The sequence below is a fragment of the Onychostruthus taczanowskii genome, unplaced genomic scaffold (assembly GCF_017590055.1).
Source record: "Onychostruthus taczanowskii isolate IOZ18803 unplaced genomic scaffold, ASM1759005v1 scaffold52, whole genome shotgun sequence".
NCBI lineage: Eukaryota > Metazoa > Chordata > Aves > Passeriformes > Passeridae > Onychostruthus > Onychostruthus taczanowskii.
Genome location: NW_024502791.1, coordinates 7431043 through 7451804, shown reverse-complemented (window position 1 = coordinate 7451804; position 20762 = coordinate 7431043). Strand labels below are relative to the sequence as shown.

Below are 20762 nucleotides of genomic sequence, written 5' to 3'. Positions count from 1 at the left end.
ACAGCTTGGATCAAGGCAGATAAATCTGTCTGAGCTGTCTGTCAAAACCCTGCTCTCTGAGATGCAGGCACTGCAAAGCTGAGGCTCTGTGGTTCAGGCATTGGGCAGTGCTGGCCTTTGGATGGATGAAGATGTTTCACCCTGAGCTGCAGCACCCAGAGGCTGCGCAGGACAAGGCACAGGACAGCTCTCAGGAGTGTCACAGCTGGGACCCTTGGCTGTCAATTCAGCCAGATTTTAAAGTGGATTTCAGCTGTTTACACATACACACCTAATTCTCTGCTCACGATTTAGGGATCCCTTTTACAGCTGGTGAAGACTGACTCTAAAATTCCAATATGTGTTCCCCCCGAGCAGACATCTAAAGTAGGTGAGACAAAGCATCGTTTGAAAATGCCTATATTTCTTCACTAGTGCTAAGGAAAAGCTAGGATTTCTCACCCTGATTCTGAAGTCAAATTGAACAAATCTTATGTTTTGTGTCCACTTTTCTGAACATTTTATGTAATTCTGTGGTTTGCTTCCTCAGAAACCAGGCTGAATTTTCATACCAAGACAAGACTTACCAGCAGTGCATTTTCATTTTTGTAGCAATATTTGTGCTAGTAATAATAATAATAAAATCATTATAAAATTTATCTGCACAATTTAAAAAACTGATGAGCAAGCGGAAGAAAAAAAAGAACCAAGATAGTAGAACAGTCCATTGAATTACAAAGAATTTAGATTTTTGAAGGAGGAAAAAAATTATTCCTTTTATAAGACATGCTGTAAACAGAAGAAAAGGTTTTAAGTGTTGTAGATTCCACTTTACTGTGCACTTCTATGCACCAAGGATGGCTGCACTTGAACAAGGACAAAGTAATTTCTGTAGCTAGGCCTGTTTATGTAGAACTTGGGGGTGTATTTGCTATTTAAATGGAAAATAGTATTGTAATGCTTAAAAGCTCTGTTGTGTCTCTGTGTTGTGTAAGCTGTTTCTAATCTGTATTTGAAGTTCTGTGGTGTTTGTCTTGAGATCCAGGTTGATGTTAAAACATGTTGCATGGAAGTTCTGCCTGCTTCCACTTGAACACAAACGGGCAAATATTCAGTGACAGAAAAAGGATTTTGTGCTTGTAAATTATATTAAATTGGGAAGGAAAATAGTTCAAATAGAGATGATCTGTGAGAACAGAACTTTTGCAAAACAGACACAGAGAACTGAGACAGAGATGCTCCTGAAAAAATTATTGTGGTGGTGCTAGTTGTTGGTTTCTCTGGGTCTGGATTGAAGGCACTTGAGATACTAGTGCATGTTCAGACTCAGGTGTTTATTATTTCTTATCAGTAAAACAGTCTCACAACTGTGAGTTTGGCAGCTTTTCATTAGAAGGCACAAAATGACCAACAATCTCTCATTACAAGGTCTTTTAAGACTAAACTATCAAATTAAGAACTGACACCTGGATTATTTTTCCTTTTAACCCAACAACTGATCCCAAAGAGCCCACAATGCAGACTTTTCTGACCAATTACAAAATGCCACCCAAACCCATGAAGAAGAAGGAAGAAGAAGCATGAAGAAGAAACCCAGGACGACACCCTGTGCCCTCCATCTTGCTACCATCCACAACATACTAAAAATCCCAAAACCTGAATTTCTCAGTAAGTGATGCACCTATGCTACTCTCTATAATCTATTTCACACTTTTGCAGATTCTAGTCTATCTTGAAGTCTTGGAAACTTTCTCCATGAATGAGGGTCAAAGTCAGTGCTCCCCTGGGGGTCAGGGCACTCCAGAGCAGACAGAGAAATATTCCTGGCGCCCTGGCTTTCCACAATAATTTTTTTTTTTTTTTAAGCTGTTTGGTTTGTGACTGGTACAAAACTGCACTTTCCACAATAATGAAGACTTTTTTTTTTTTTTTTTTTTTAAGCTGTTTGGTTTGTGATTGGTACAAAACTGCAGGTGTGAGTTAGTGAACTCAGCCAGACAGGGTAGGGGGACACGATCCCCGCTGCGCTTCGCTGCCCGCGCTCCGCAGAGGCGCGGGTGTGAAATACCAAGCTGTGTTTCGTGTCAGGTACATACAGGCAATGTGTGTACCTGTGATTGTGGTATGTGTGGAAACTGACCATGGGGCAATTATAAAGACAATTCTAATAAATAACTGAGGAAGTAAAGCATGGAAGAAGGCCTTTGAACCTGTCCTTTGATTGCAATTAACCTTTATAAGTCTTAAGTTGATTTAGGAGCATTTGAATTAAAGCTTTAAGGATGTTGCTGTTTGACAGGAACTTTCTGCTTCTAGCTAAAAAGAATTTTGCAATAATAACCTTTTGAAGTATAATTTTAGAATATTGTTTGTAGTAAGGATCTTTGAAACTATAGCTTTAGAATATATAAAAAGGAAACATGCTTATCTCGACACCTTAACAAAATACTGAAAAGCAGCTTGAGAAAGGAAGATGAACATCAACTCAAGGATTGATAGTTTCGACCAAGGGAAGCTGGACATCACTGACATGAGATTTATAGTCCTCACAATTAAAAGGTGAACCCGCATCTGGAATCTGGACCTCACCAGCTGGGAGACTTCTTCTTTCGGAAGCTGGACCCCACCATCTGGGGATACTCTTTTCTGAGATACATCCTGAGAAAAACTAAATCACAATAGTGTATATAATTGTGACATAAAAATTTGGAATAGAAACTGCTGAGAAAGCTTATGAGTACCCCTATGAATATCTGTAAACCCCAACTATCGGTGTGCAGTTGGAGGGAAGATTTCTCCCGCTGTACCCAGCGCTGTATTGCTCATACTTTACCATATTAATTAATAAATTGATTGCTGCTTGAATATTGGCCTAGTCAAACTTCTCATTTATAACACAGGGCAGGCGGCGCTCGCAGCGGGCACAGCGGCCCCGCAACTCCGCGCTCCGGTCCCGCAATTCCGCGCTCCGGCCCCGCAATTCCGCGCTCCGGTCCCGCAATTCCGCGCTCCGGCCCCGCAATTCCACGCTCCAGCCCCGCAATTCCGCGCTCCGGTCCCGCAATTCCGCGCTCTGCCCGCGCCCCAGCGGAGCCGCGCAGAGCCCTGCCCGGGGAGCGGGGCACAGCTCTGCCTGCCCGCGGCTCTGCCGGCTCTCTGCTCGTCCCCTGCAGGCAGAGTTTGCTCAACTAGTTGAACTGGCTCTTTCTGTCTCGTATTTTCGGCAAACTGAGAATTTCCTTCCTGATAAAAACGAGCGGCGGGCGCCCCGATTGGGCGTCGCGTTGCAGAGGATGTGACATCAGGCACATCTCTCGCTCGGCTGGGTCCCTGGCTGCCGAGCAGGGCAGCCGGGGAGCTGTTTTGTTAAATCCCAGCCCAGGTGCTCGGGTTTCTGCCCGGGGAGCTGCCGGCACCACGTCCCGGCTGCCGCAAGGGCTGCTCGGCTCATGCGGGCAGGGTCCGCGCCAAGGATCGCTCCGGCCGCTGGGGGCTCACCGGGAACGATGGAATTTGAACTCTGGAAACCAACCACAAAGTGAAAAAACAGCGCCTGGGCAGGCAGGGCTGAGATGGATGAAGAGAGAACAAATCAAAATGCCAGCAAACTGCAAGAAGCGGGAGGCCCGGCATCGGCAGCGCCGCCGTGCACCCCGCTGATGAGGGGTAAGTGACACTGCGGGGACAGGCTCAGCCCGGCCGAGCACCCGGGCACCGGGGCAGGCTGCTGCTCCCGAGTCCTGCTTCAGGACAGCTCCTCAGTGCGTCCCACAAAACACCCTTTGTACTTCTGAGGGGATTTTGAAAAGCTGTTTCTGTTTGATACTGAAATTTTGGTTGTTTTTCTTTCGTGTCATAGAAAAGAGTGATTGGTTTTGCACTGCACTTTGTGCCAGCAGAAACAAATGCTGCATTTGGACCGCAGCACACTAAAAAATAAGTTGGAATGTGGCGTGTTTGACTTAAATTAGTGCCAGCAGGAAGCTCAGCACTAGCTCAATCCCTCTTTTTATTTTTTTCTTTTTTCCCCTTTTTCCCCTTTTTCTTTTTTCTTTTTTTTGTCTTTTTTTTTCCTTTTTCTCTTTTTCTTTTTCCTTCCTCCTGTCTTTCTTTCTTTCTTTCTTTCTTTCTTTCTTTCTTTCTTTCTTTCTTTCTTTCTTTCTTTCTTTCTTTCTTTCTTTCTTTCTTTTATTTTAATTTTTGCTTTTCATTTTTGTCTTCTCTTTCTTCTTTATCCTTTTTTCCTTTATCTTTTATCCTTTCCCCTTGTCTTTCGGATGAATAGACCTAAGTGCTGTTTAGGCTGAGCCTACTGGGTTGTTCTGCAGTGGTATTGCTGTGACCAATGCTGTTGTGGGCACATAATAGTGAGCAGTTACTCAGACAAATGGCCTCACTCCAGTCATTGCTCTGTGTCTGGCCCAGAGCCATTGAAAATATGACATGGTAAAAAAAGACAAGTAATTTAACTTCATATCCTGAGCTGGATGTGTTCGTTGTAGCTCTGTTTCTGTGAGGTTACTCCATCTAATGGCAAGTGCAGATGGAATGATGTAAATTCAGACAATGTGACTTTACGCTATCCCTGCTCTTTTTCTGGGCTGTTCAGGATGTTTCCATTAATGTCAAGTTGAAAATTAAGGCCATAAAATCAAAATGCAAGGCTGACCAGTCTATCTGCAGTGTAGTCTGCCTGCCCTCGTGTGTGCCACGTATGTGCAGCCTGAGGCTGGGGTGAGCAGGAAGGCACAACTTTATTATTCACAGTGTGAAACAGAACCAGTCCACACCAGAGATGAGCTCCAGCAAAATGGAGGGTGGAAGGAGGGAATCCCACATGGCACAGTGCTGCACACAGATCATTTGGTCCTTTGAAAATCAAAGTTTAGTCCATTCCTTTCATGTCTCCCTGTTCCTTAGCAGAGTCAATAAGCTCTCCTGGCAATTTCCAGCAGGAATGTATTTGGCTCAGGCTATGTAGATCACAAACTTTAAGGCACAGCCTTTGAGTATGAAAAATACCATTTGTAATACTGTTCTATATAATGCCTTAGGATTTTGCATCTGCAGATATGAGTGCAAGAGCATACCTTCACTGGAAGGACTTAAGAGCCCCTTTCAAGTTGTGCTGTGCGTGAGAGGCATGGCAGGAAACCAGCCTGGGGACAGGCACAGAGAGTGAAATGCCCTCACATGGTCAGAGGTTGGAAAAAGTTGGTTCAGCCGTCACCACAAAAACCAGTGCTCTAGAAAGGTCCTGTGAGAGCTCTGTTGTGCATAGGGAGCAGTCAGAATTGGTTATTGCTATAAGACTCCTTCTGTATACACCACCCTGTCAGTGTCACATGCCTGAGTGATGGCAATGCCATCAAATATGGCTAGCAGTTTAATGGAACCTCTGGGCTGGCTGGAGCTTTCTGCTGGGAGGGGAGCTGGGTGACCCAAAGCCACTGAAAACCAGTGGGATTTGGAAGTCTAGATGATGAACTACTGGGGTCTGACTGAGCCTCCCTGTGGACTAAGGTATGGGTAAATTTCAAATCTGGACAAATTATTGTGTTTCTTTGTGAAAGAGCAGTTGTACCTGTTTTTGACAGTCAGGAATCCTTGTTTCCGTGGTGGTACATACAATGAACACTGTGTCCCCCACATGCACTGGCCTTGCTATTCCACATGCAGCTCTGGTGGCAGAGTGCTCCGGGCACATTCATGAACGTCACTAGTTCAGGATTTTGAAAGCCCATGGTCAGCTGGAATTGACATTTGCTTAGGACTTAATCAAATACAATACAGATCTTTTGTATTCTGGCAGTCTGCCTCCTGTGAAGTGTAAAAGAGGGCAGTGAGATAAGGAAATCCACTTGCTTTCTTTGAGTTCCAGCCTGGCAGAAAATAGAAATATGGTTATTTGCCAGAAGGTGATGCCTTGGGTCAAGAAACTGGGGAAATTTGCCATCTCTTCCAGGGGGTTTGCCTCCCTGGCATTGCTTCAGGTTAGAGGTGCTTGCTGCAGATGGAGGTAGGGCAGGAGAGACATCAGCCTGGGGCTGTGCAGTTCATGGCAGCAGATTTGGAATTATGCCATGACAGTTAGTCATCAGTCAGGCCTTTAATCCTGCTCCTCCCAGGGTATCCAAGGCTGGTGTGATGGACTCCATAGGGCTCCATAGGGCTCCACTTCCACCTAGGATAAAACTCTAGTTTCTCTCAGTTACTGAACTCCCAGATAGATTATGTGTTAGCACATATCTCTTTTATTTTTCGTGACATTTATTTTTAATGCTTATATGGTCAACCTTTTAATTCATTGTTAAAACTTGGAAACTTGCAAGCCAATGGCCAGTCCACAGATGGCTGGTCTGGCTCTTTTTAGAGTTTTACCAGAAGCCTCTATTTTCTCAAGCAAGGACTGAATGGATAAAATCCACACATGGATATGTCCCTCTTATATCATCATGACATGATGATATCATAAGTTGGTACAATGCACAGGTTGGTACAGGCACAAATGCATGCTAATATTTGTGTGGCCAAAAAAAGTTTAAGTTGCAGCTCAAAAAGCTTGTACTTCAATCTAGATTTTTAGAATATCTATAAACATACTTCCCTTATAACTCATGCAATTTAGGCAATGGCATTAGTTTCTAAATGGGGAAAAACTTCTTACATACCCTGGAAACACAACTGACTGTAACACAGGCAGGACCAGCAAGAACAGCAGCACAGTCAGATAAGCATCAAATTTGACACACATCACTTAGAGCAAAGCTGTTTCAGTCAGTTAATCATTCTGTGCTTTAGTAATTGTAGCCTAGTTTTGCTATCCTTATGAACCAGAACCAGAGCCCAGAACTGGCTGTCCATTTGCTAAAGCCAAAGGATGTTTGGGAACCCAATAAAACTGTGTACCTGTAACTGTTGTGGGATGCAGCCCATGGAGCTTAGAAGGAGGCAGGCAGAGCTCAATAATGCTCAAATAACAAAGAATACAAATTTCTTTAAAAGCTAATTCATAGACTTATAGCCAGGTTTAGATTGGAAGGGACCTTTAAAGGTTGTCTAGTCCAGCACCCCTGCAATGAGCAGGAACACCTTCCACTAGACCAGGTTGCTCAGAGCCCCATACAACTTGACCTTGAATCTTTTGTCTTTCAACAAATGGGACATCTACCATCTCTCTAGGCAAGCTGGTCCATTATTTCACTATGTCTGGTCTAAATACAGTTTATTTTCATTTAAAACCTGTATGATCATCAGCTTATGCGTAAACATTCTTTTAAAGAATTATAGTGGCTTATTAGGGTATTTTTGCTGAGGCAGACTTCCCACTGTTAAGGATTCCATTCCATGCATATACTCTAATATGGTTCCTGAGAACCTCAGCAACTCAGCCAGCAAATTGGTCACTGGAGTATTCTCTGTAGTTAGTGGAAGGAGAGTGGGACATCCCCAGAGAACAGCAAAATGTCTTTCCACAGGAAGCTGTGTGAAGTGCCCTCTGTAAAGGCTTCCCTTCCTTCCCAGGGGGAACCTGGGACACAGACATAGAGCAGACACTGGGTTTTGAGTGCTGGGATGTAAATATCTCCCAGAGGGATTATTGTTGTCAGTTGGCTCTGAGCCATAACATCTGTAATACTGACGATCTCCCTCTATTAATATTTGCATGGTATATACATGCTGTACCTCACTTTGTGGTTTCAGCAATGCAGAGAACACAGCTATTACTTAAAATGCACCACTCATAGCAAACACTGAAAACAGAAAGACAGAATCAACAGGTAGCACAATTTGCCTCCTTGTACTTTGGTCCCTTCTCTTGCCAAGTGTTGTTGACTCTAGTCCAGCTCTGAGCAGGGGTAAATGACTGATCAGCCAAACCCTCTTCAAAACATATTCCTTTTGAGATAATTGGTAAAATGTAATAAGTTTGTGAAAAAAAAAAAAAAAAAGGCCCTGGAGATAATTCAGAGAGAGGGACAAGCTCAGCCAGAGCCAGGTGACGTTCTACAAATCCCTCTCCTGTCTTTTGGAGGGGAACACAGCCATGCAGTGCAAGCATGGGATGAGTTAAAAATGCACCAGAGGGAAGCCATCTTCTTGTCTGTCTCCCTCACAGTATCTGCTCCAAAGAAATCTTGGCAGCTCAAAATAAAATAGAAGGGAGGTCACACAGTTGAAGTAAAGTATGCTGGCAAAATAGAGTTTTTAGCCTTTTTCCTGTCTTTATTTTTGTACAGACTTTGTTTCAGACTGGTCTCCCTTACATGAGGCCTCTATCCATGGGCGTCTGCTTTCTCTGAAGAAGCTCATTGAACAGGTACCTCTCCCCTGGGTTCATGTGGTGCACTAATTTGATGATGTACTGAACTGTCCTGGGTGATATGTTAACTGTGGCAGACGTAATGGGCTCACTGGGATCTCTGGATGGCCAAGAGCAGCTCCTCTGCACCTCCTGTGTGTGCCTGTGAGCAGTTTCTGGTGCCCCAGCTGAGGGGCCAGCTCTGGACCCAGTCCTGAGTCTGGTTGAGGCTTCAATTCAGTCACCCAGATATTTGTTTCTGAAGTGCCCAAGCATATCCCAGGGCCCTGGTCCCTCCAGAAGGTCAGGGCTAGGTAGAAGTGATTTCTGAAACTGACCACTTTGTTTCTTCAAAATCCCTGGTATAACCTGTGAAGGAGATAATGGAAAGGGAAGGGGCACTGGAAGAGTCTTCCAGCTTAGTTTTCTGGAGCACCAAGATTGTTAGAAACAAAAGATCTTGTGAAATCCAACCAATGTTTCTGATGCATTTCTTTCCTTCAGTGGTTGCCTCGAGGCAAAGAGCAGAAAATACTTCAAGAGCATTTCAGGGTTCAAGCCAGTCAAACAACCACAATATATTGTCCCACTGGACAATCCACTAAGCTTTTGTGCTGGTTTTCAGGGTATCAGGTATGCTGTGCCAGTATCCACTCCAGCCAAAACATCACAGCCTCTTCATCCCCTTCATCTTCTTACTTTCTGACATGAATAGCTCCAGGCAGTTGAGGAAGGTCTAATTAAATAAGGCTTTTAAAGAAGTTTTTTTTTTTTTTTATTGTGGATTTTTGTATGGGGGTTTTAGTAGTTGGTTGTAATGATACTTTCCATTATCTTATCAGGGGAATGATGTCAATCTTGTTACAGCAGACCATGTGTCTCCTCTCCATGAAGCCTGCCTAGGGGGTCATGCTGCCTGTGCCAGTGTCCTGTTAGAACATGGTGCTCAGGTGAGTAGGTGCTGGGCAGACCAGACCACTGTCTCTAGTGTTAGTATGTTGTACTGCCACACTTTAATGCCACAAGATGTCATGGCAGAGTATCTCTGTGATTTACACTCTGTACTTAGCTCAGCTTAAGGTACTTATGAAAGGCACTTCCTAATAAAGCAATCCAAAAAGCACAGATGTAAGTAGCACTTATTATTGTTCTTTAGATGAGGATGAAATGTTCTCATCTTTCACAACAATAAGGGGAAGTTAATCTTGCAAAGTGTTTATAATCCTGCAGCAGTTAAGAGTGTGTTTTGTTTTATGCACACATTAATGTTATTGCTATCAATACACAGAGTCTTAAGTAGAGGCATAGGAATGTTAGGTTCAACTGACAAAAAATGGGAAGAAAATGGAAACAAGATGCAAGTAAAATGGTGAAATGGTGTCTCATGGCCACTACTTTTCAAGCTGACTTCAAAATTATAGTGAATAAGAAAATTATTCATACATATGTTACCTTACCAGATATTACCTTTCAGTTTAAAACGTAAGAAAAAAATTAGAAAATAAGGAAGGATTGCACACTAAGCCAAAAATGAACTGTTTCAGGAGAGGGCTATGGATAGGTGTGTTTCAGCTAAGATGACTGAGAAGTGGTCGTGGTCATACACTTAGCTTGGTGACCCTGGAGTGGCCATGATTTTTTTTTATTTTTTTTTTTTTTTTTTGGTAGGAGAAACATCAGGGCAATTTAAAATAATACTTTTTTAATGATCATTTTAATGAAAATGGTAGTCTTCAGGAGCACTGGGGAGTTTCGGCATGGAATTAAATAAAAATATTGAAACCCCTATTTCCTGCTGAGAAACTGGTTAGTTGTCATCAATTCTGAAATACCAAGAAGACAAAAGTCTTGCTGGATTTTTGTGTTATTTTCCCCCAGGTGAATGGAGTGACTGTTGACTGGCACACCCCACTGTTCAACACTTGTGTCAGTGGCAGTGTGGCTTGCTTGAATTTACTGCTGGAGCATGGAGCCAGCCTACAACCACCCTGTGACCTGGCATCCCCCATCCACGAAGCTGCTAAGAGAGGTAACCCCACAGGCATCAGCTCTCCTTTCCATGCTGCTAGCAGCGTGTTGAAGTGGAGGAGAGAGATAAAGAAGATAATTTTCTTGGTTTGGGTCATGTAAAATGCCTTGCTAATTGGTCTCATCATGAGGGGTGCAGTTCTTCCCAGCCCTGTTGCTCCTCAGGGCAGGTCAGCTCAGCTGTCAGATCCTCTGAGTGCACGTCGTGACACCTGGAAGGGAATGCAGTGTCCAAGTCAGCTGCCTGCAATGTGGACATTTGAGGGAGATGTCTGGCTGTCTTCAAAAGGAGTGGAGAGAAACCTGGAGTGATTCATCTCAACTTCAGTAGATATCTGAAATGATTCAGATAAAATGTGAGGGCTTTCGCCTGTGAGGCTTTAGCCTGTTTTGCTGAACGTGGCTTTTCAGCTCCTGTTTTTTTTTGCTGGATCCATTGGAGTAGATGAAAGTATTACACTACCACCTCTTGATAAAACATTGAATCTTTGCCAAGCTACACTGCTGCAACAGAGAATTTGCTGAAAAGAAAGCCTGATCTCTGTGAGTTGACTCTTCCTTTATCCCTTTTAAGGTCATGTGCAATGTGTCGAGCTCCTTGCGTCCCGTGGGGTAAATATAGATCACAACATCAAGCACCTGGGTACTCCGCTTTATGTAGCATGTGAGAACCAGCAACTGAACTGTGCCAAGAAGCTGCTTGAGTCAGGTAAAAACAGAAATAAAGAATGGTGTACTTTCGTTTCCTGAAACATCTATCTTTGGGTTATCTTTGCATCAAAGATTTAGATGAGGTCCTGCTTTGGGACCAGGAGATGCTTCACTCCTAATAGCAGCTCTGGTTAAATGTGGTAGCAGAGTGATCAGGAATTCAGCTTGATAGCTCCCAACAAAATGATGGGTGATCCTGGATTTCACCTGGCTGATTGTGCCTGGAACAAGCTGTCCTTTCCAATGTCTGTGCATGTGATGCTGCAGTTATTTGAAGTGAACAGGAAGAAATTTAATTTTTAATTTTTTTTTTACCTCCTCTTTACCCAAAACAATTGATTCAGCCACTTTTACGTAGTCTTTCTGCAAACATGTTTTGATTTCCAATGAGTTTATAAAAAGTTGGAGACATTTCTAACACAGAAGAAGGTTCAGCACTATATCCTTTGCATCAGACAAAGCTGTAAGTGTAAATGCTTGGGTAATTATGCAAAACCACTTATTGTTATCCACAGTCGTACAGGTCTTCTAGCCAAAGGGGCCATATAACATAAAGTAGCCACATAGCTGGTACAAAAATGATGGACCAACAAAGCTACTTTAGAAAAAACCAGCAAAAATCTTATATGCCACATTTTAGTAGGTCACTGTTTAGTACAATGACCTTTTTTGGGAAGAAGTCAAATACAAATTAATCTGATTCTTTTTAATTTAATCTAAATTAAATTTTTGAGAACTATTTTCTTTTTTCTGCTGATTTTTTTCTGCTGCCTTCTGTATATGGGAATGTGTACTATAAAACCATTTATAGTTTTGAATTAGTTCTGCAGCTCACCTTTCTCAGGGTATTTTAGGAGCTATTAATCTTGGATAATGAATGGGGGAACTCTCATCAGAGGTGCTTATGCCCTCTTCTACCAAGGACCTCTAGAACTTTTTCATCCTCGCATTTTTTCCCTAACAGATACTTTGGCATTTGGAAATCCCACCAGCTTAAGCCTCCAGTACAGAGCATGTTGAAATCCTGCCTTTATTTTAAGGGATGGGAAGCAGAGGTGGGCCACAGGTGGAGCTACACCTTTGTCTTGCTTCAAGATACCCTTGGGCTGGGCTGTGGGTGAAGGACTTCCTCATGCACCATTCCTCTGGGATCATTTTCTTAGTCACAGCCCCACTCCTCAGCCAGTGAGAGTTGTGCTTGTGCAAATTGTAGCACCAAACCCCAGCATAAAGGGAGTCCAGCTCTGGGTGCAGGCTTCAGCACTTGTGTGTTATTCGGGGAAAGAGCAGCTAGTACAGTGAATGAAAATGGGCTACTGTGCAGTCATGGCTCTTCTCATTGTTGTTTGCCCCTCCTGTTGTTCAGGAGCAAACGTGAACAGCGGCAAGGGCCTGGACTCCCCTCTGCACACGGCTGCCAGGAATTGCAGCGTGGAGCTGGTGAAGCTGCTGATGGACTTTGGAGCAGACGTTTGGGTGAAGAATGCTGAAAACAAGAGGCCAGTGGAGCTGGTCCCGCCTGGCTGCCCTCTGGGCCAGCTGTTCCTGCAGAGAGAAGGTGCCCCTTATAACTTGGTTTAGGGAAAACCCACACAGACTATTGTACAAGGCTATGCTATTCCAGGCTGCTAGCACCAGAAAACTGGGAATAACTGAGCTTGCCTCCATTTGCTGACATAGGGACATGGTTCAAGTGCCAGAATATAGTGGTGAGCTAACAGTGATAATGATAAGAAAACCCATCCTGAACCTCCAGATTTTTAATCTACTGCATCAGGATGCAATCATCTTGAGCTTGCCATTTAATGCAAAATAGAATTTAGAGGGAATAAACAAGCAAAAAATGCCTTAGAAATTAATGGTAGCTTTTTTCATTACCTAAAGCTTTGAATTCAGTGAAATCCTGTCAGTTCTCTTGTGTCAGACAGCAGTAGACCCAGGAGTGTTCCATGGAGTGTGCTGACAAATGCAGGCAGCAAATCACCTCTGATGGGAATTGGGGCTAGGTAGTGAGGATGAGGTTTGAGATCTCTGGATATACAGTAGATGGTCAGGTTTGTCTCAACACAAATACATAAATGCAGATTTGCAACCCAAAAAAATTTAATGCATGTAATACTTAAAAAAGGTATATTGAGCCTGTTTTTTAATTCTTCGTCCTTTACTTTTATTCTTGGGCCAAGTTTTTACATAGATGCAAAAGTATCTTTAAAATGAAAGACTACGTGTTTGGTCTTTTTTGATATTAAGGAAAATTGCACAAGAATGATATAAGGAATTATATATTTTATTCATTTATACACTAGACTTTCTCTGAGTACCAACCTTATGTGCTGAATAATAACAGCAGTATCAAACCATAAGCTTAAACTTTAGGAAGAGTCTATTTCATACTTGTAAATTAAATAGTTTCAGGTAATTTTATTTTATTATAAAATCTTTTATGAATTATGGAGAGAAATGTTGCTTATTATTGAGGGAAATTAGAATAAGATCTGTAGTGTCTATTCATTTTTATACTTGTGTTCTTCCTTAGATTTTCTCATTCAGTCAGTCAGCAAGCTATATACGTTACTAAATAATCTGGATTTTCATTGTTTTAAACAAATTGATGATTTGCTTAAAACAGTTACACATTGATGAAATGCTGTGGAAAGGTAAAATTGGAATGAAAAGGTGATGAATCAGGCCCTGCTTGAAAAAGTAACATGGAAGTAGCATGGAAACAACTGTGCTGTGCATGTTATGCATGAGCAAAGGATATTTGGTTTCCCAGCCTAATCTACAGCACACAGAGCAGTGATCTCTTGGAGTTCCAGTCCCTGTTGCATTCAACTCCTGACTCCTGTGTCACTGCATGTGTCCTGTTTATTTGAGATAGAAAAACATTTCGGGCACGCCCTGTGGTGCTGGCCTGGAAACACTGCTCAGGCTGAGCTGACAGCATGAGCAGCGAGGAACGTTTCTAAGTGAAATTCAGCAATCAAAATCAGAAACAATAAATGCCTGAAGGGAATTTTCCTGTGGAATAGTGGTTTTTCTGATGTTCTCTAACGTGCCCTTCTCTGAGTGGGGTCATGCCTGTGGACAGCCGATGTCTTTGGCTTCTTTGGCTGGCTGAGCAGCTGTGATCTGGGAGAGTGGTGCAAGAGCTGCTCTCCTGCCATGCAAGGCTCTCTCCCCGCAGAGCCCAGCTGCTGCAGCCCTGCAGCCCACGGCCAGGCAGGCTGCAGGGAGCCTGCTTGGCCACCAGAGATGAGTTGGTGAGCGTGCTGAGCCAGTCCCCTCCCAGGACCAGCCCAGGGCAGGTGCCGTACCTGTGGTGGTTCCCTTCCTAGCAGTTCACTGTGCTGCTGGACCATCATACCTGCTTACATTTCAGGGACAGTCCTGCGTGTGGGTGGGAGAATTAGTGAGTGCTCCAAAAATGTACTGTGTGCTTTTGTTTGCAAAATATTTTCCAGTGTAGTGTCACTGCTTGTGTTTTGATAAGTCTTCATGTTTTGGGTTTGGTTGTTTTTTCTTTTAATGGAAGCTGGTGTTTTTTTAATGGGATGTTTGCAGGCAGAGGCTTTAAACTCTGGGATCAGAGTCAAGCACAAGCACAGTGTGATACTGCAGTAGTTTAGCTAGCTTGCCTCGTTTTGTACCCAGGAACAGGGTAACAACTCATATGCTGGCTCCTAGCAGAAGAGTGCAGCCCTTTGCACAGTCCTTGTGATAGCACAGCAGCTTTCAGCCCTGCACAGCTGCTGGAAATGTGGTGTCCTGCACGAGGGAAGTCTCAAAAGCTGATCAAAGCTGCCACCTCACTGCATTTTTGTTGTGGCCTCCCTTCCTTCCCTCTGCTCTGCAGGAGGGAGGGCACCTGATCTGTCCCTTCCCAGCTCACTCACCTGCCTCTTGCTTTCTGCAGTGTCTCTTCTCATGTCCTCCCCATTCCCTGCATCCAACCCCCTCCTGGTGCCCATCTTCTCACCTGCCCTCCCACAGCCCCTGCTACCCTACACACTCATCACCCTTGTGCAAACCATGCTCTGCAGGGTTGAACACTGGTGGGTACTGCAGGTAGAACTTCACACAGGATCTTCCTCTTCCTGAAAAGGATTTTCACTTAGATTTTTTACACAGTAACAAAGATTCTTCAGCAGGGCTCCCATCTATCAATATGGGACTGGTTCACCTGGAAGGTTTAAATAAAGAACTACAAAGTGCTTCTTTTGCTATGTGTTCATTATCACTGTTATGAAATATGCCTCAAGAAAGCAGTGGACTGGAAACTTTGATCTCACTGGGGGAGTGAGAGGAGGGAAGGGCTTTTAAAAGTAGCATCACTCATCTCTTATCAGACAGTACAAACATTTGTACAGCTTAAAAGGCAAAGGCTGATGCTGCTGATGCCAGTTGAGTACTGACAGAGTGAGTAGGCATGGATTGGATTGCAGGTGGGCAGGTGTCCTTTGGGGGATGCAGGTTTGACTTTTCACTGCTGAGTGTGAAAACCTGGTGAGAGGTGGGTTGCAGGAGGTGGGTTGCACAGCTGCTGTTTCAGGTTTACAGTCTTGGCATTATAAAGCCATGTGTGTAACCTGTTCCCTGGCTCTTTCTCAGGGCCACTGTCCTTGATGCAGCTGTGCCGCCTGTGCATCAGGAGGTGCTTTGGACACAAGCAGCATCAAAAAATAACTGGACTTCTCCTCCCAGATGAGCTGAAACATTTCCTCCTGCACATTTGAGCCTTTTCATGTTCAGAACGGTGCCTTTAATAACTCAGCAAGGTTTGTTGACTTTTTTCATCCCTAGTGTTGCCAGTGTTTGCAATGATAATTTATGGCAATTTTTGGTCTCCAGTAAAGTCCAGATCAAAGAAGCACAGGACTGACCAACTTGCTCAGCCCTCAAAGCCATCACTCCCACCAAATCCATTTGGAAAGAAACAATCCTGCATGGTTGAATGGCGAAACTTGGAAATGTGATGTGAGAGCCCCCTTGAAAGCACAGAAAATTAGCGTGACATTTTAAAATAGATCTCCCCATTCTCTGGCACAGTTTCCGAGGTCTTGTGGTTGACAGCCCCTTACAAAGAAAACACATATCCCAGTGCAGCAGTAACAGCATTTCATGTGAGCATGAGGCACACCAGGAGAGCTGCAGGGAGCTTTCTCTGTAAGCAGTGCTCACGTGCCTGAATTCTGCAAGGGCTGTGCCCACAGCACCACAAGGAAGGGCAGGGAACCCAAGTGAACCCAGCTGCCAAGCAAGGAAGGCCTTCTGGCAGAAGTTACTTATTTTCTAAGGGTATCACACTGCCAACAGAAAAGCACCAACCAACAATCATTTGCATTTAGGCCAGCATCTGAAACAAGCATTTCTGCCCTGACAGCAAATAGGTCACTGCTGATGGCAGCTCCATACAGTGCCATAATAGCGGGGCAAAAGTTTTTAATCTCCACTAAAGAAAATTACTCCTGATACTTTGAGACATAGAAGAGCTACACTTCAGAACCACCCATTTTTTCCTTGTAGTATGTTAATTTTCAAGGACACAGGCTATCAGTAGCAGGCATTGAGTGCTCCTCTTTTCTGCTCTGAAAATTAGGTGATATTTCCTAAGCATTTTTCAGCATGCATCAGAAAAACAACAGCTTCTACACCCCTTCTCCACCCAAGAAAATATTAAGAGTGAGATAATATTTTTTTCTGAAAGAGTTGCTACCTCATTCATAGCATTTTCCATGGGAGTGGTAATAATAATGCCTTTAATGTGTGGTCATAAAACAAACAATGAAATTAAAGTCCATTCCAAATTTTAAAACTGTGGCAATTACTGCCCCTGCTCAGGGGCTGAGCAGTGGGCTCAGTGTATGACATATGTAGTTCTTATTCCACTGAGGTTATAAGAACATTATGACATTATTATAAAAAAGAATTATTTCCAGCTAAACATTAACACTGAGCATTTTTCTTTCCCTTTCAGAAATGGGTCCTGCTGCCACAAACTGAAGTGCAGTTGTGACCACTCTTCTCCCTTGGGTGCTCCCCTGGGGATATCAGCTGCCTGATAGATGTGGGAGCAAGAATGCTGAGACTCCAGCTCTTCTTCCCATTGCCTTGTTTCCTTTTGAGCTCTAAACCAAAGTGTCTCTGCATCACCTGGGAGCAGCAGCATGCCCAGCAGCCTGAGGGGCTTCCATGCCACCCCTGAGCCAAAGGGCAGCCACACACTTGAGTGCTTCTGGAGATCCTTTTTCACTTCACTGTGGAGACTCCGTAAGAGTGGTCTGGGAGTGCAAAAACTGCTGACCTCACTAACACCAGCAATGGGAGATACAGAGCCCTCAGCTCAGGAGTGGAGAGACTGGCAGCCTTCAAATACATGAAAGCTGATTTTGGTGTTCACCCGTGTGCCAGTGTGAGTAGTGCCAGCCTGCCTTGTGCAAGTGGAAGGTTGGAGAGGAGAGGTCAAATGCTACCTGCATGCTGGTATTTGATGTAAATCACAATTCAAATCCTTGTCTGCACAACATGACTGCTGGCTATAGGTACCCAGTGTGATGGTTTGATTCCTTTGTGCTGACCAAACACAGTTCTCTTGGGTTTGTGGGACACTAAATTGTACCCTAATGGGACAAAATAACAAACACAGTTAGGTCTCTAACTCCTCTGGTGATAGAGGCACTTGTGAATGTGTCACTTGTCTGACCTAATTCATCACACATGTTTGAGCCATGTAAAAATCAACTGGCTGGTTTAAGATGGCCTTCTATATGGTTTCCCTCATGCCCAGGAAGAAAAGCAGACATCTGTCTTCACAGAGGTTAAATAAAAGCAGATGTCTGGGATGGGAAAGGTATATTCTTCTAAAATCACTGTCTTAGTTAAGCTGAATCTGCATTGAACAGGCATGGAATGGACAGTGAACCTAGTGCTTAACTTGGACATTAAATTGTGCTTTGGTGACACAGTGGAAAGCTGGAGATCCATCTCATTATATTCTAGATGATGAAGAAACATTTTTATACATACTAATTTTACTTTTGCCTCTAGGCATCTTATTTTGTAACTTCAGCCAATGGATTTATAATACCAGGAGAAAATTGCTCTGAGAACCAGGTGAGGGTGTTGCTTCTAGTTTGCTTTTCTTATGAAAATTTCATGGTATGACTCTGTTTACTTGAATTTCTCTGCCCAAGTGGAATTAGGATGAATTCTGTATGCTCAGCTTATATCATCTCAGTGTGTTTACTTATTTATTTTCATAAAAATTGTGGTCAACACTGGTGAATTACAGCTTTATGGATCAACACTTATCCAGTTACAAACTGTTAAAATACAGGATGCAGACTGAATAAGCTCTTTATAGGTGAGGTTTGGATTTTTTCTATATTTGAAACCATTCAAAATGTAAAGCAGGTCTTAAATGATTTTCAGGAATATATTTAATCACATTCTTTCCTATTTTTATGTGAACAGTTTAATGGTAGTTGAGCCACACAATTTTGTAGGATATTTTCTCAGAAATAAATATTTCATACTCTTTATTGCTTGTTAATTTGTTTTCATTCCATTTTTAAATGATAAGCCTAATTGTGTGGATTGACTGAGACAATGAAATTTTGAATTCTAATTTCTTTCAATCCCACCTGCAGGCAGGTAGTGAACAGAATATTTCCTTCAAATAAAACTATAGTAAATATGAGACTAAAATGCAAGAAAAGGAGACAGAGATTCCGCAAAGCAGGAAAAGATGTAATTTTAGATGGTCGCTGTCTTCAGCTTGGTTTTGGGGGAGTTTTTTGGTGTGTTTTTTTTTCTGTTTGTTTTGGGAGGTTTTTGGGTTTTTTTGGTTTTTTTTATGTTTTTTTTTAAATTGATTTGCATAAATCTCTTTCTCCTGCCAGCTAAGCAAAAGGCACCCGCAATGTTCTGGTGCTGTTGTGTGTTTGCACACAGCAGGAACCCTTTACTGGAAGTGAGTGTGGAGGTCCCAGTGTGGTCAGAAGCCCAGCAGGGTCTGTCAGTGCCCTTGGGTAGCTGTTGGCCTGGGAAGGTGTGGAAGGAAGGACAGTCATTCCCTTTCCATTCCCTCTCTGGCAATCCCTGCCCACAAGGACCAGCTCAAAGAGCAGGGCCAGTGCCAGCAAATTGCTTTACAAGATGTTTCTTCTGATGGATAGAGAGCTGCTTATGGAAACTGTGGGACTAAAAACACCTCAACAAAAGACAACCACAGATTTAAGCAAGACATCAATCTTTTGTTTCATTGAAATCTTGGTGCAATAAATCTCTGCAGTTGCTAGGGGGGATCAGCCACATCCCAGGACACAGCTCTTTCTGCAGTTGTGCAAAGGTCCACAGCTGTCCTGTACATTTCTTATTTTATATTTTATCTTTAACTGGAAGCAACAGACATGCAAATCTAGTAAATATGACATACAGTTTTGGAGCATATTCAATGTCCTCTTGCCTGTCCACTGACATAAATTATTTTGAAGATGACTAAGAAGGAAATAAATTTTACTTTACTAGCTTAACCAAATGGGATACACTGTCTGAAAAAATAGTAGGTTATCAGTGAAAAAGCAAGTACTTTTATGCCCAAAATGGGATATGCTCAATTCCCATCAGACTCATGTTCTTGAGAATCATGGGTCTGAGACTTGATGCTTCTGAATCCACTTTTTCTTGCTTAACACATGCACTGTATTTGTCAAAATGGAGGCTGCCTTGCTGTGCAGTTCCAGCCTGAATCCTGCTTGCTTTGGATAAAAATTCCCAGGAGTTATTTCCATGTATATTGAGCAATTATTTGTCCTTCCTTGACATGTTGCTCAGTTCACTGCTCCAAGGGATACTCACTTTCATGCACCAGGCAACAATTGATGCAAAACTGCTCTCTAGGATACCTAGGGGAGTCCACTTTCCTTTAAAATGACAGCAGCGAACTATTGCTGGGAAGAGGAATGTTTCAAATTCTTGTATCATTTAACATAGTAACCCTTACTCCATCCCTGCCTCAGTGCTGCAGAATACCTGGCTCATGTCACCCTGCAACAAGGTCTTGTGTCTTCTGTGCCAGTTGAAGCCTTTCCTTTCTGAATTACTTCCCTTTGCACTTTTAAAGGTCTTGGAACTCATTAATCATCACTGATTCAAGTGACACAGCACTAGATTCATGGCTTTAGTGACTGTGAAGTAAAATTGAGTTTGTAATCTGTCAGCTGTCTCACTTCAGAGATTAAACTGTGGAGTCTCTGCCAAGTCTATGGCTTTTGAAATCCCTGGAGCTTTTCTTTCTGTGGTTTGTAAAATGCAGCAGTAGCAGCTCTTTGTCTCATGAAAGCACTGACTCTGAATCACAGAGGTTCATACAGACCTTGGAAAGGTGTTATGAACAGGACAAGTATAGGGCTGTCTCATTGTCATCGAGACTGCACTTTTTGTTACTCTATTTTGAGGAAAGGGAGTTGCAATTTTTTTTCTCTGATTAAATAATACCAAAACATGAACAGTTGGTATTTCTGAGAATTTCTGAATGGGGCAAAGCTCCCAGCAGCTGCTTTTCTCTCCCCAGGCCTCTCTGAAGGAGCATCACCCCTACACTTTATTCAGCTTTTTCACCCTCTGGCCGAGCAGGGTGACTGAGACTGACAAACTCTTTGTTCCTTCCAACTCTTTATATATAATTTTTCCTACAAATTGGTAGGCAGAACCTCTGCTTTTCCAAGTCTTTTCAATGAGG

General features: G+C 43.1%; 1 protein-coding gene across 1 annotated transcript; it reads left to right on the top strand.

The window, feature by feature from the left end:
* Positions 1 to 3316: 3316 nt before the first annotated feature.
* Positions 3317 to 18492, top strand: ASB9 (ankyrin repeat and SOCS box containing 9). Its single transcript, XM_041416482.1, has 8 exons — positions 3317 to 3645; positions 8220 to 8299; positions 9124 to 9231; positions 10160 to 10310; positions 10884 to 11018; positions 12387 to 12578; positions 15632 to 15798; positions 16998 to 18492. Exons 1-7 carry the CDS (start codon positions 3552 to 3554, stop codon positions 15754 to 15756), a joined length of 885 nt encoding a protein of 294 aa, XP_041272416.1. The 5' UTR covers positions 3317 to 3551; the 3' UTR covers positions 15757 to 15798; positions 16998 to 18492.
* Positions 18493 to 20762: the final 2270 nt, after the last annotated feature.

Coding starts and splice junctions, on each gene's coding strand:
- ASB9 (XM_041416482.1), top strand. CDS start 3,552: ATGGATGAAGAGAGAACAAATCAAAATGCCAGCAAACTGCAAGAAGCG. Junction 8,300..9,123: donor TGAAGAAGCTCATTGAACAG/GTACCTCTCCCC, acceptor TTATCTTATCAG/GGGAATGATGTCAATCTTGT. Junction 9,232..10,159: donor TGTTAGAACATGGTGCTCAG/GTGAGTAGGTGC, acceptor ATTTTCCCCCAG/GTGAATGGAGTGACTGTTGA.